At 38.2% G+C, this 12,673-nt stretch overlaps 1 protein-coding gene across 1 annotated transcript in view; it reads right to left on the bottom strand.

Annotated features, from left to right (window-relative positions):
- Positions 1-10,858: 10,858 nt before the first annotated feature.
- The window catches only part of LOC148657545 (cadherin-10-like), a 52,957-nt gene continuing 51,142 nt past the window's right edge, over positions 10,859-12,673 (bottom strand). The window contains exon 12 of the mRNA XM_088643970.1: positions 10,859-11,911. Coding sequence (XP_088500096.1) covers positions 11,421-11,911 — 491 coding nt within the window. The 3' untranslated portion in view covers positions 10,859-11,420. The remainder of the gene's footprint in view (positions 11,912-12,673) is intronic.

Consider the following 12,673-nt stretch of genomic DNA (forward strand, 5'->3'; position numbering starts at 1 on the left):
GGGAATTCAAAGGAGAATTCCAGGGCAGGACGGCCCAGGAGCAGAAGGCTCCCAAGGGCAGGACATCCTCGCAGCGCGCCTCCTGACCATCCTGAGACTCAGCCCGGACAACCACGGAACGGCCAGTGTGTCCGAGTGCCAGAACTTTCCTTTGTTCTAAGAGTCTAGAGTGGAGGTTGCCAGAGAGTAACCAGCAGCAGGCCTCGTGAACAGGTCGGAACTGTGGACAGCTGAATCACTATTCAGAACTACAGATGCAGCCATTCAAAATGGGTGAGGTATTTCGCGGCATACCCCGGTGGGCGTGTCACAGTATCACGCAGTATCACGCGGTATCACGTGTGTCACGTGTGTCACGTGACTAACTATCCGGCGTCGCCTTGTAAAACCGCCAGGGGGAGCTTAACCTCTCATGTACAGCATTTTAGCCTTTAATTTTGAACTGTGTATTACAGCATGTTAATCATCAGTCATTAAAATGTTGGTATATATTATGAAAGCAAGATTGCTCAGTTGGACAGAAGTACACAACCTACCTTTATCAGAAATATGTATGCATCAAAGCCTTTACTGAAGATATTACTAATAGTATTAATAATGGATGACTTTGGACAAGCTGTATACTCAAAGTATAATTTCTTTAGCACATTTGTACAAGCACTTGGAATCTGTCCAAGCCATACTTTGTCAGGCATTTTGTTTTACTTCAACGGGGCATAAAAACTTCCTTGCTTTTAACAGGGCGTTTCATAATTTCTAGCTACGAAAATGATTTAAAATGCGACACCTATCATTCAACTAGAGCTTAAAATATCACAAGGAAAAATACACACCGGTATTCCATTTCTCCCTAAACATTGTAAGCTTCGAAGTCTTAAACTAACGTGATACCGGAGTCATCAAGCATACTTTTAGAATTTGATTAAAAGGGAATATAATATGGAATCGCGTATCTAAAGAATTTAATAACGGTATGATTATATCCGTGTACTGCGGCAGGTCTGTGTAGGGCTGTTTCGCCTGCCTGATCATGCGAGCTGGACAGTTTGCGTTACAATATAAACATTTATATTGATTTAAATCGTGTTCTGATTTAAATCGCAAACGCGTGTTTAATTATGTGTTTTTTAATCATGATCAGGCTAGTGCATTTCTACATTTTCTGTATGAACCAGCTTAGAGGTTCATACAGAAAGACAGCATGTGTTTAAATTGAGTGTAAGGTAATTTATGCTTCTAAAGTCATGGTCAGTATTGTTGTACTGTGCTGTACTGTGTCACATTATTTTATAGCGTTTTTATTGCGTTATTAAATCCGGTGGCGCTGTGTTAGTTTCCTGACTCACATTATTTAAACTGCGACACTGATCATTCATCTCTAAATAAACTTTATTTTATATAGCGTTTTAAGCCAATAGGTAATTAGATTGCTCATAAACCTAATCACTTTTTCTACATAAACACAGCGTGATTGCTCTCTGAAAATGCTTTTCCGTTATTTTTAAAGTAGGCTCAGATTTCAACTATAGATCGTATTATTATAAACTTTCTTGGAAAAATGTATTTTATGTAAACCATGTTTGCTATTAATTCATTTAGGGCTAAAATACGTTCATTGTCTTCTAATCGAGTCGAGTTGACATTGGAAGCCTGCCACACCCGGACCGTTAAACCAACGCATTAGCACGTCAAAGCCCATTGAGCCAGTATTGGCTTTAGTATCCCCCCCTTCTCCCCTCAATTCAATTCAATTCAAGGTGTTTTATTTGCATGACAGATGGGTACAAGCAGTGTTGGGTACTGTATGTATATTGTAACGCTTACGGCAGACAGGCACTGTGTAGGAGTCGACGCACCAGAGCAGCGCCTGCAATTTTTATATTTATAACTTAGTTTTTAAAATTAGTCAAGCAATACGAAGCATCTCCTTTTACTTAGTGCCTGAGCATACTGCAACGCGTGTGAAGCCCATAAACGATATTAATTTTGGAACTTAAACATACAGTTTATGGCTGGTCTCGGTACTTTAAAGAAAACATACACACCAGTATTCCATTTCTCCCTAAACATTTTAAGCATCGAAGTCTTTAACTAACGCGATACCGGAGTCAACAAGCATACTTTTAGAATTTGATTAAAAGGGAATATAATATGGAATCGCGTATCTCCAGAATTTAAAGACCAGACAATCGCAAACTCGTTTTCAATAAAATTATTTTATTCATTCAGCAGTTTGTGAGAGGGACATCCAGCAGGGAGAGACACACACACCGGTTTTCATTGACAACATTGTTTTTTTTTCAATTCCTCTTGTCTAACAGGAATGTTTTGTTTGTGGACAGACTGTTAGACAAGAGGAAAAGACCGCCTCCTCCTACGAAGCATTTCGTTGATCCGATCACGAATTCTTTTCCAGTCGTACGCAGCAAGGGTTGAGAATCTCCGATTCACCATCGTACTAATGGTTTCCCGGAGATTGCAAGGCAAGGCACTTTTGCCTCTGGACCCATCGAAATTTACAGACGTGGTCCACCCCCAGTAAATTTCAAAAGTCACAAGATTTCGAAACACGAGGGCGGCGTAGCGGTCGGCTCTTGCTTTCCCGTCTATGCCGATGCACTGCAAGTACAACCCCCCCTCCATCTCCTGGGTGATGGGTAGCAGTTGGACATCTGGGAGAATTATTCGTCCCACTGGCATCTGTGAATTCCGCTGTGCTTCCTGGGGGGAGATAGCCGGCGGGGACAGCATCAACAGATTCCTGCGCGGTGGTGAACTGAGAGGCCGGGATGGAGTGTCCTGAGGCGGTCTGTGCTCTGCGGGGGGCAGAGCTTCCGCCAGGCATTGCAACCTGCGCGGCGGGGAGAGGCACTTTTCGGGAGACAGCTGCTCAACTGTTTGACTGCTGGAACATACTGTCTCCTTCCTCTGCATTTTCAGGAGTGTCTCTAGCCTCCCAATCCTCCCCAGTAATGCATCGTACTGCTCCCGCTGCTGCCGAAATGTCTCCATACAGGTGCTGCTTCTACAGGTTGGCACCCTGGCCAGTGGCCGAGAGCAGAGACCCACGGCCTGTGGCAAAATAACATAATTCATGTAAGAAATACAGTCACACAGTAGTATTCATCAGTCGCGGAACAGAAGTCAAAATAAACTTTTCTTTTTTTCCGTCTTACCGCTTTCTTTTTTACTGTCCTGGTGGTAGATCGTTTCGCCCGTGCGGTGTTTTCTTGAAGAACAGGCTACGAAGAAATAATTATAATTGAATTTAAAATTCAAAACGGCAATAATACCTTGTAATCGCGTATTTCAGATTAAGTCTGCTGTATTTGCTTACCCTTCGCTCTTTGGAAGCTGGGGCGGCAGAAGCACCCCGTCTAACCCCATCCAGAAAGCGAGTGATCAGAAAAAGGAAATGGTGTAACGCCCAGGTTTTCGACCCAGTTGTTTTAACTTGCTAATGCATCAGACACATTTCCTGGCGTATTGTGTTTTAAATAAAATTGGAGTGTCTTTCCCTGGCATTAGCTCATCGGTATGGTGTAAGTTTTATCTGTACCATACCATACAGTATATAGGTACAGAATTCAAGCTGCACCACTGTATCGCTTTGGTAAGGGGACGGACAATGACCAAAATCACGAAGACTCTCTCACACCAAATAATGAGGATGAAAAGAAATGGGAAGTCAACACGGGACATTGTACAGCAGTTGGCTTCGATGGACATCTTCGTTTCTGAAAGCACAGTGAGACGGCATTATAAAGGGGAGAGGAGGCAAAGAGAATCTAAACCGAGGACGATTCAAAGGTAAATAAATTTCTAAAAATACTTTTCTTGCATGTAAATACAACTACGCACATTATTTTTAAAACTAACTGCTGATCTCTTTTTTTTTCAAGTCCTATTGTGCGAGCTATCGACAAACTGACCGATGAAAATGATGAGCTACCGGCGATGCAAGTCCAAAGACGGCTATGGGCTGACCTCGGTGCGAATATAAGCCCGACATCGATAAGAAGAGTACGCAGGAGGCTTGGATGGAGATACAGAAAAACCAACACATGCCCCATGATAAGGCTAAAAAACAAAGAGGAAAGACTCAAGCAAGCGCTCCAATGGATTGAACAGGGGGAGGCATTTCAGGATGTACTTTTTACCGACGAAACAACAGTGGCTCTGGAACAGTTTTCAACAATGGCATTTTGCAAAAAGGGGAGACATGTGGACAAGCCAAAGCCCAAGCATCCACTGAAGGTTCACGTCTGGGGGGGTATATCTAGAAGAGGCCCGGGACCACTTCTTATTTTCGAAGGAATTATGGACCGTGTATTCTTCGAGGAAGTCGTGGTCACACAGCATGCTGCCCCATATATCAGGGAGCAGTTTGGATCAAGGCACTGTCTCTTTCAAGACAACGATCCGAAACACACAGCAGCAAGGGCGAGGCTTATAGCAGAAGGAGTGAACTGGGTGAAAACTCCAGCCGAATCCCCAGATCTAAATCCGATAGAAATGGTTTGGCATTCGTTGAAAGACTACATTCGGAAAACCGCTAAGCCCGTCACAAAGCAGGAACTGATCGATGCGATCTATAAATTCTGGGAGGAAGAACTGACCGAACAAAATTGTAACAATTTTATTAACAGGCTGTTTCGTGTTCTTCCTAGGATTGTTGACCGGGGCGGGGGACATTCGGGAATGTAAGTCGGAGAAAGACAGTCTCACGTTCGATAATTATATTTTCTTTCTTTTCTTTCTTTCATTATTTCTTCGTAGCCTGCAGAGCACACACCGCCTCCGGACACTCCATCCCGGCCTCTCAGTTCACCACCGCGCAGGAATCTGTTGATGCTGTCCCCGCCGGCTATCTCCCCCCAGGAAGCACAGCGGAATTCACAGATGCCAGTGGGACGAATAATTCTCCCAGATGTCCAACTGCTACCCATCACCCAGGAGATGGAGGGGGGGTTGTACTTGCAGTGCATCGGCATAGACGGGAAAGCAAGAGCCGACCGCTACGCCGCCCTCGTGTTTCGAAATCTTGTGACTTTTGAAATTTACTGGGGGTGGACCACGTCTGTAAATTTCGATGGGTCCAGAGGCAAAAGTGCCTTGCCTTGCAATCTCCGGGAAACCATTAGTACGATGGTGAATCGGAGATTCTCAACCCTTGCTGCGTACGACTGGAAAAGAATTCGTGATCGGATCAACGAAATGCTTCGTAGGAGGAGGCGGTCTTTTCCTCTTGTCTAACAGTCTGTCCACAAACAAAACATTCCTGTTAGACAAGAGGAATTGAAAAAAAAACAATGTTGTCAATGAAAACCGTGTGTGTGTCTCTCCCTGCTGGATGTCCCTCTCACAAACTGCTGAATGAATAAAATAATTTTATTGAAAACGAGTTTGCGATTGTCTGGTCTTTAAATTCTGGAGATACGCGATTCCATATTATATTCCCTTTTAATCAAATTCTAAAAGTATGCTTGTTGACTCCGGTATCGCGTTAGTTAAAGACTTCGATGCTTAAAATGTTTAGGGAGAAATGGAATACTGGTGTGTATGTTTTCTTTAAAGTACCGAGACCAGCCATAAACTGTATGTTTAAGTTCCAAAATTAATATCGTTTATGGGCTTCACACGCGTTGCAGTATGCTCAGGCACTAAGTAAAAGGAGATGCTTCGTATTGCTTGACTAATTTTAAAAACTAAGTTATAAATATAAAAATTGCAGGCGCTGCTCTGGTGCGTCGACTCCTACACAGTGCCTGTCTGCCGTAAGCGTTACAATATACATACAGTACCCAACACTGCTTGTACCCATCTGTCATGCAAATAAAACACCTTGAATTGAATTGAATTGAGGGGAGAAAGGGGGGGATACTAAAGCCAATACTGGCTCAATGGGCTTTGACGTGCTAATGCGTTGGTTTAACGGTCCGGGTGTGGCAGGCTTCCAATGTCAACTCGACTCGATTAGAAGACAATGAACGTATTTTAGCCCTAAATGAATTAATAGCAAACATGGTTTACATAAAATACATTTTTCCAAGAAAGTTTATAATAATACGATCTATAGTTGAAATCTGAGCCTACTTTAAAAATAACGGAAAAGCATTTTCAGAGAGCAATCACGCTGTGTTTATGTAGAAAAAGTGATTAGGTTTATGAGCAATCTAATTACCTATTGGCTTAAAACGCTATATAAAATAAAGTTTATTTAGAGATGAATGATCAGTGTCGCAGTTTAAATAATGTGAGTCAGGAAACTAACACAGCGCCACCGGATTTAATAACGCAATAAAAACGCTATAAAATAATGTGACACAGTACAGCACAGTACAACAATACTGACCATGACTTTAGAAGCATAAATTACCTTACACTCAATTTAAACACAAGCTGTCTTTCTGTATGAACCTCTAAGCTGGTTCATACAGAAAATGTAGAAATGCACTAGCCTGATCATGATTAAAAAACACATAATTAAACACGCGTTTGCGATTTAAATCAGAACACGATTTAAATCAATATAAATGTTTATATTGTAACGCAAACTGTCCAGCTCGCATGATCAGGCAGGCGAAACAGCCCTACACAGACCTGCCGCAGTACACGGATATAATCATACCGTTATTAAATTCTTTAGATACGCGATTCCATATTATATTCCCTTTTAATCAAATTCTAAAAGTATGCTTGTTGACTCCGGTATCACGTTAGTTAAAGACTTCGAAGCTTACAATGTTTAGGGAGAAATGGAATACTGGTGCGTATTTTTTTCTTTAAAGTACCGAGACCAGCCATATACTGTATGTTTACGTTCCAAAATTAATATCGTTTATGGCCTTCACACGCGTTACAGTATGCTCCTATTCTTTTTATGCTCAGCTACTAAGATTTCCCTTCAGTGGTAAAATTCAATATCTACAACGGGCACAGTAAAGACGTTTACAGTACAGTAAGTCTTTCTACGACAGACCAACGGACCACGAGTGCCCCGTCGGTCAACCAATCACGTACCGCGGTATCGCGTGTCATCATACCTGCGGTACTGTACTGCGGTGTCTGTGCCGCGCACTTTGAATGGCTGCATCTGTAGCTCTTCATTAGGAACGAACCGGTCCTCTTCCTGACTTGCTGGGACTCACAGTCATCTTTTCTCCTGTGCACAAACTTTGCTAGTTAAAGCCAACACTAACTAGCCGGTCAGTGAACATCAGCAGCGCACCGTCGCAAGCCGCACAGCACAGCCTGGCACCGAGCCAGAGAGCGCGGATTGGACAGCAACAGCCTGCAACTGTTTCTTTGTGCCCGCAGGAGATCTGAATCCCCAAAGATTGGATGAGTATTCAACTTCAATGCATTACAGCTCAAGAATTCAATTGTTATCCCAACCAGTTGATATCAATTAAATTCCTAAGATTTATGTACTTGTTTCGAGTATCTAATGTAGAAGTTATAACCAAGTTCATTTATGAAACGGTCTTAATGAATGATATACTGAACGTATGTCCTCTTGATATATGTAACACTTCGTAACTGATTGAATATATATCTTTTGTATTCTGATAACCCTCTCGATAAGATCTGTTAGTTTAAGGCATATTCTATGTATTAATAAATGTATCCTCGTGTATTAGTACCTGTGTGTGTGCGTTGTTTGAGTTATGTCGCATGGTTGGACTCTAAAGCCATCAAAAGAATCAACTTTGTGATTTACTGCTACAATTAATAATTGTCTCAGTAAATGCCCAAACCCTACAGAACTGGTGCCTTCAGAGAGCCACTAACATTACATATTTGGCGTCCCTGAACGAATATGAATCACTACAGCAGAAAGTGAATTGTCCAGCAGAAGTTAGAGGACACAATAACACTATATTTAAAGACTATTAATATTATTATTTTTTTATTTTGAGTTTTCTTTTCTATATTTATAATTTAATAAAATTTTATTTTATTTTACTATGCCAAAAATTTGTAGACATTGCAATAATATCAAATATGTTTTGACTATCAAAAGTTGTTGAACAAATGCAATAAATAAACTGATTGTATAATAATAATTGAACATTAATGTTATATTTACTTGTTATTTTTACTGTTATTAAATATATGATGTCATGTTAAATGTTATTGTAAATATATACAGTACTTGTTTATAACGTTATTAATAAATAGTGCATTTATTGGCTTTTTAAAGTTAGACCTACATTACATTTACAATCTGTTCTTGTTTTACTGAACAAGAATAGACAGTAAAAACTTTGAGCATCATTGAAAGAAATACAACAAAACTTTCTGTAAAGTAGAAACATTCAAAACAAGTGTATTTTATTTACTTTGCCTTATACTTTCTCCTAAAGCCACATACCAGTATTTCACATCTGTGTATAGAATCACTTTTTGTTAATTAAAGGAATGGGAATAATTTAAAAATGCCAGTAATTTGTCACTGCAAGGTACTGTTTTGGATGTAGTTCAAAATGTGAAAGGTTAATTCTGAGGAAGTAATTGAAATACTCTCAAGTTAATTGCATGCACCATGATTATACATATACGAATTTAGTAAACAAAAAGCTTTGTTCTTGTGAGTTTTTTTCTATTTACTGCCTCCAAATTTTTGGCTAAGGTAAGTAAAGGTTTTCCGAAATTCTCAGTCCAGAAAAACACATTCCAACTGCTACATCCAATTTACAACCCACCAAACTGCATCTGATATTTTCCATTCTGTTTCGCTTCACTGACACCTGATTAGATTTCATTCAAAAGTGCTTTCCAGAGTAACAATATAGAGAAAGTGGGCATGGTGATGTAATGATTTCTTCCTCAATGCTATGTGTATTTCAGACAACCTTATCTCATAAGCAGTTTAGTCTTATATTTCTGTATAATATCTCTGTAGGATATACAAATAACTTTTCTTGAAGTGCATAAATTTAAATAGAAATTATTTATGATTACTTTTCCATTTCCAGTAAGAAATAGTCAATTTATCCGATTAGTCATGAATTTTACCATATAAAAGGTATGAATCAAACAATTTCATTTTACTGGTGTTACGTAATTTGGAGTGGTCAGTATATGTATGAAATGAAAAAAAGAAACTACACTTGTAGTTTGATTATAAATGTATAGAAATGCACCCACAATAGAAGATGTCTTCTCTGCATCATGTTTATTTTAATTATGCTTTATTAAATTTTCTACATCAGGGTATAGGCCTGAATGTCAAACTAACAATATGAATGCAATGAGTTCCAAATAAAGGCACTATGACTTTTTGCTCCTGACAAAACAAAAACTTTAAATTAAGAAAATTAAATTTTCTTTAAATTTTAAATTCAGTTGCAAGTTTCAGTTTCCAAGATTATAGGTTTTTGCAGGTCAAACTATTGTACTGCATAGGTTTGTCAAAAGTCAGTTTTAATTTTTAGACAAACAGAGCAATTAGCTACTTCTTGGTTCACATATCATTGTTATCACATTATTTAAAGTGTCTTGTCACAAAATCAAGACTTATCTGGAATTAACTAGTCAAACATGTTTTGATTAATCATGTTTTGAAGTTATGGGTTTCATTTCATCAAGCTTGCAACGATTCAATGCTAATATTTCACATGTTACTACTACCTGTAATGCAACATCTGAAGTTTGGGTGTAGTCTTGAACTACCAAGTTCAAAAGTATATTAAGTTATTCATGAAATCACCTACGTTTTCAATCATTCAATTGTTCCATAGACAGAGACAGTTTGGGTGTTTGGCAAAATCAGTCTGATAGCCATCTAGGTTTACACAGGGAGCGTGTACAGTAAACAGTCACTGCATCAGATGTCAATTGTAACTAACTACAATGCTAGGTTTGAAGTCAATTGACTTTGTTTTGTGGGAGTCTGGAACAAGCTTACCACCAACATTGTTGAAACCTATACACTTTCTTCCTCCATGATACAGGTGTTTCTTGTTACTGTATATATTATGGTTAGGAACCAAAAGGTTACATATAGAAATTATGTATTTTCCCCATAAAGAAGAATGTAAATATGGAGGATTCAGGAGTGTGGGTAAAATTTATCCATCCACTTAAAGTGGGAGGTTTTCCCTGTAATAATTAATGGAAAAGGTCAGGACAGAATTTAGGCTGAGTGTGTGTTTCACTTATAGCTAACTGAATATTGTATAGAGTGTCCTGTTATACTCTATATTTAGGTTTTGTTAATGCAACATATAGTGAAATGACTAAGGTTAATTAAAATACATAAGTCATATAATTACCTTAATAGATGTTTACAACATCCAGTTTAATTAAAATGAGATAGGAGCATGAGTATTAAGAGACATTGTACTTAACATTTCAATATTTGATATTATTAATTGTCTCACTGACGAAATGACATAGACTTATGGTCAGACGTGCCAGAAAAAAACTAGAATTGTGAGGAATGAACCAGGGAGACGGATGGAGGGGAGAAGATGGGGTTGAGGGAAGGTGAGTATAATGTACATAAGAGAACAGAAGTGCAAGCTTAGAATTGTCCCCCTTTCGAACTATCAACACCATAGACAAATAACATTGCCATTTCCTCATATTTATATTCCATTACTACTAGAGTTACAGCTCTGCAACTTTCTAATGCAGTACTTTCTTAGGATTTTTTTTCAGGTCTTAATTCCCTTTGTGTAGTGTGATTTTGAAATGGTTTTCAATTTGCAGACAACAATTTTTTTCCATCATTAAAATACTTTCACTTCCACTCCTTGGAAACCTGATAAAAAAAAGGTTGTCATTATTAACAATAAAAAAATATTATCATTCATCAACTTTGTAGCTAATAAAAAACATAAACCATATGTATGTGTACAATTTTTTATTAAAATAAATATAAAAATATAAATATAAAACAATATAACTTAGCATTCAGACAACATATGTGTAGTATATGACAATAATTCTATAGGATACACATCCTCATGACATTGTATACGTCTAGTTGATAAACCTAAATCACAGTTTTTGACATTAAAACCTTACCAACCTTTCACATTTACATTGTTTATAAAACAAAACAGGAAATAATTAAATAGATCAATCATCTTAAAACATGTTTTACAGTTCAATTTTTAAATCCAGTCTTAAGTAGAAGATTAGATTTTTTTTTCATAAACACAGATCGTAAACAATACTACTATCATTCTTGTCTTAGATATAAAACACATTGTCCACACCTATTTCACAAAGTCCTAAATTGTGAAAGGCATCTTCACCAATTACAAAAAAGGAAAATAAAAAAAGCAGAAAGTGAAAAAAAAATTAAATTTTGTAAAACAATATTCAAGTCTCCACGGATTTAAGAGTCAGAAGAGTTTTTCTGTTTTTTTTTTCACAGGGCAGCTGTTAAATCTTGCTGTTCAGAGCTAAGTCTCTTTGTCAGTGTCTTTCCCTATATACATGTCTGCTAGTTTTTTGAACTGAGGTCCCCAGTTACTTAGGTAATCATAATCTTGGTCACCATCTGTTGCAGCTGACTCAAGTGAGCTTAATGACTCTGCTATAGATCCATTTCCTTCAAAAGCATAAGTAGCAAGTGAATCATAAGGAGGAGCTGTTGGATCCATATCATTGTCTTGTAGCCTACTGTTAATAAAGTCTCTGACATCTGCATTATCCTTAATAGGAGATGTCCGACGGAAAGGAAATAACATTTCTGGGATTATATCTCTTCGTAGCTTGTTAGCATCCATCACTTCAGGATTTCTCAGAGTCCCAATATCAAAGGCCTGGGTGTCCTCTTCTCCACCCCCTTCATCGTTATAGCTGACAATGTTGTCTCTGACATCCTCTTTGGAGATGATCAGAGGCTCCTTTTTCTTTTGCCTCCTCAGGGCTGCAAACAGAACCACTATAACTGCAAAAACAAAAACACAAGAATATACTTCAAAACCTATGCATAAAGTTTAGGAAACTCATGAATTCTCAAATGGGAAACAATCAGCTTGCAACTAAAAATTGGTGGAACAGCCTGCAGGTTTGTGTTAATGTTAAGGAATCAGCAAAATGATTTTCCTTTAAAAATAACCTCAAATAAATTATTGGTATTCTCTGACAAATATAATTGAAAGAATAGCTTATACTATATGTGTATCAATTCTGAGAATCTTAGTTATTAAAAACATATTGTGTTTAGAATTCAATTAATTATGTGGAGTAATTTAAGAAAAACCACAGTTAGGAAGTTAGGAAGCATGCATTTCCAGAGTGCACTGGAGTTTAATGAAAAACTACAAATTTGGGTATTTGTTTCTGCGATGTGAATTTGTCCTGGTATTCCACCAGAACCACCATCCTTTTCTATACTGAACTAATGCAACCTATGAACAGCAGAGCAGCAGAGTTTGTGTTAGATCACCAGTATCCTATTGTGAGATGTGCTGCTGATACAGATGAATGGACTCCTGTAGATGATAAAAAGGGGTAAATAAGATCCTTCTTCAAGCAGTCAAGCAAGACTACCAGCATATAATGAGCGGCTGTCAGATAGTTCTTTTGAGACACATAGGGTCATACATTTTTCAAGCCCGCAAATCACACTAAAATGAAACTGTCAAAAACTATGGCAACTACACACTAGTAGTGTTTTCCATGGTTAATTTTCCTCAATTCAGATGAT

This window comes from Lepisosteus platostomus, chromosome 8, assembly GCF_059453375.1.
Source record: "Lepisosteus platostomus isolate fLepPlt1 chromosome 8, fLepPlt1.hap1, whole genome shotgun sequence".
In the NCBI taxonomy this organism is placed as follows: Eukaryota; Metazoa; Chordata; class Actinopteri; order Semionotiformes; family Lepisosteidae; genus Lepisosteus; species Lepisosteus platostomus.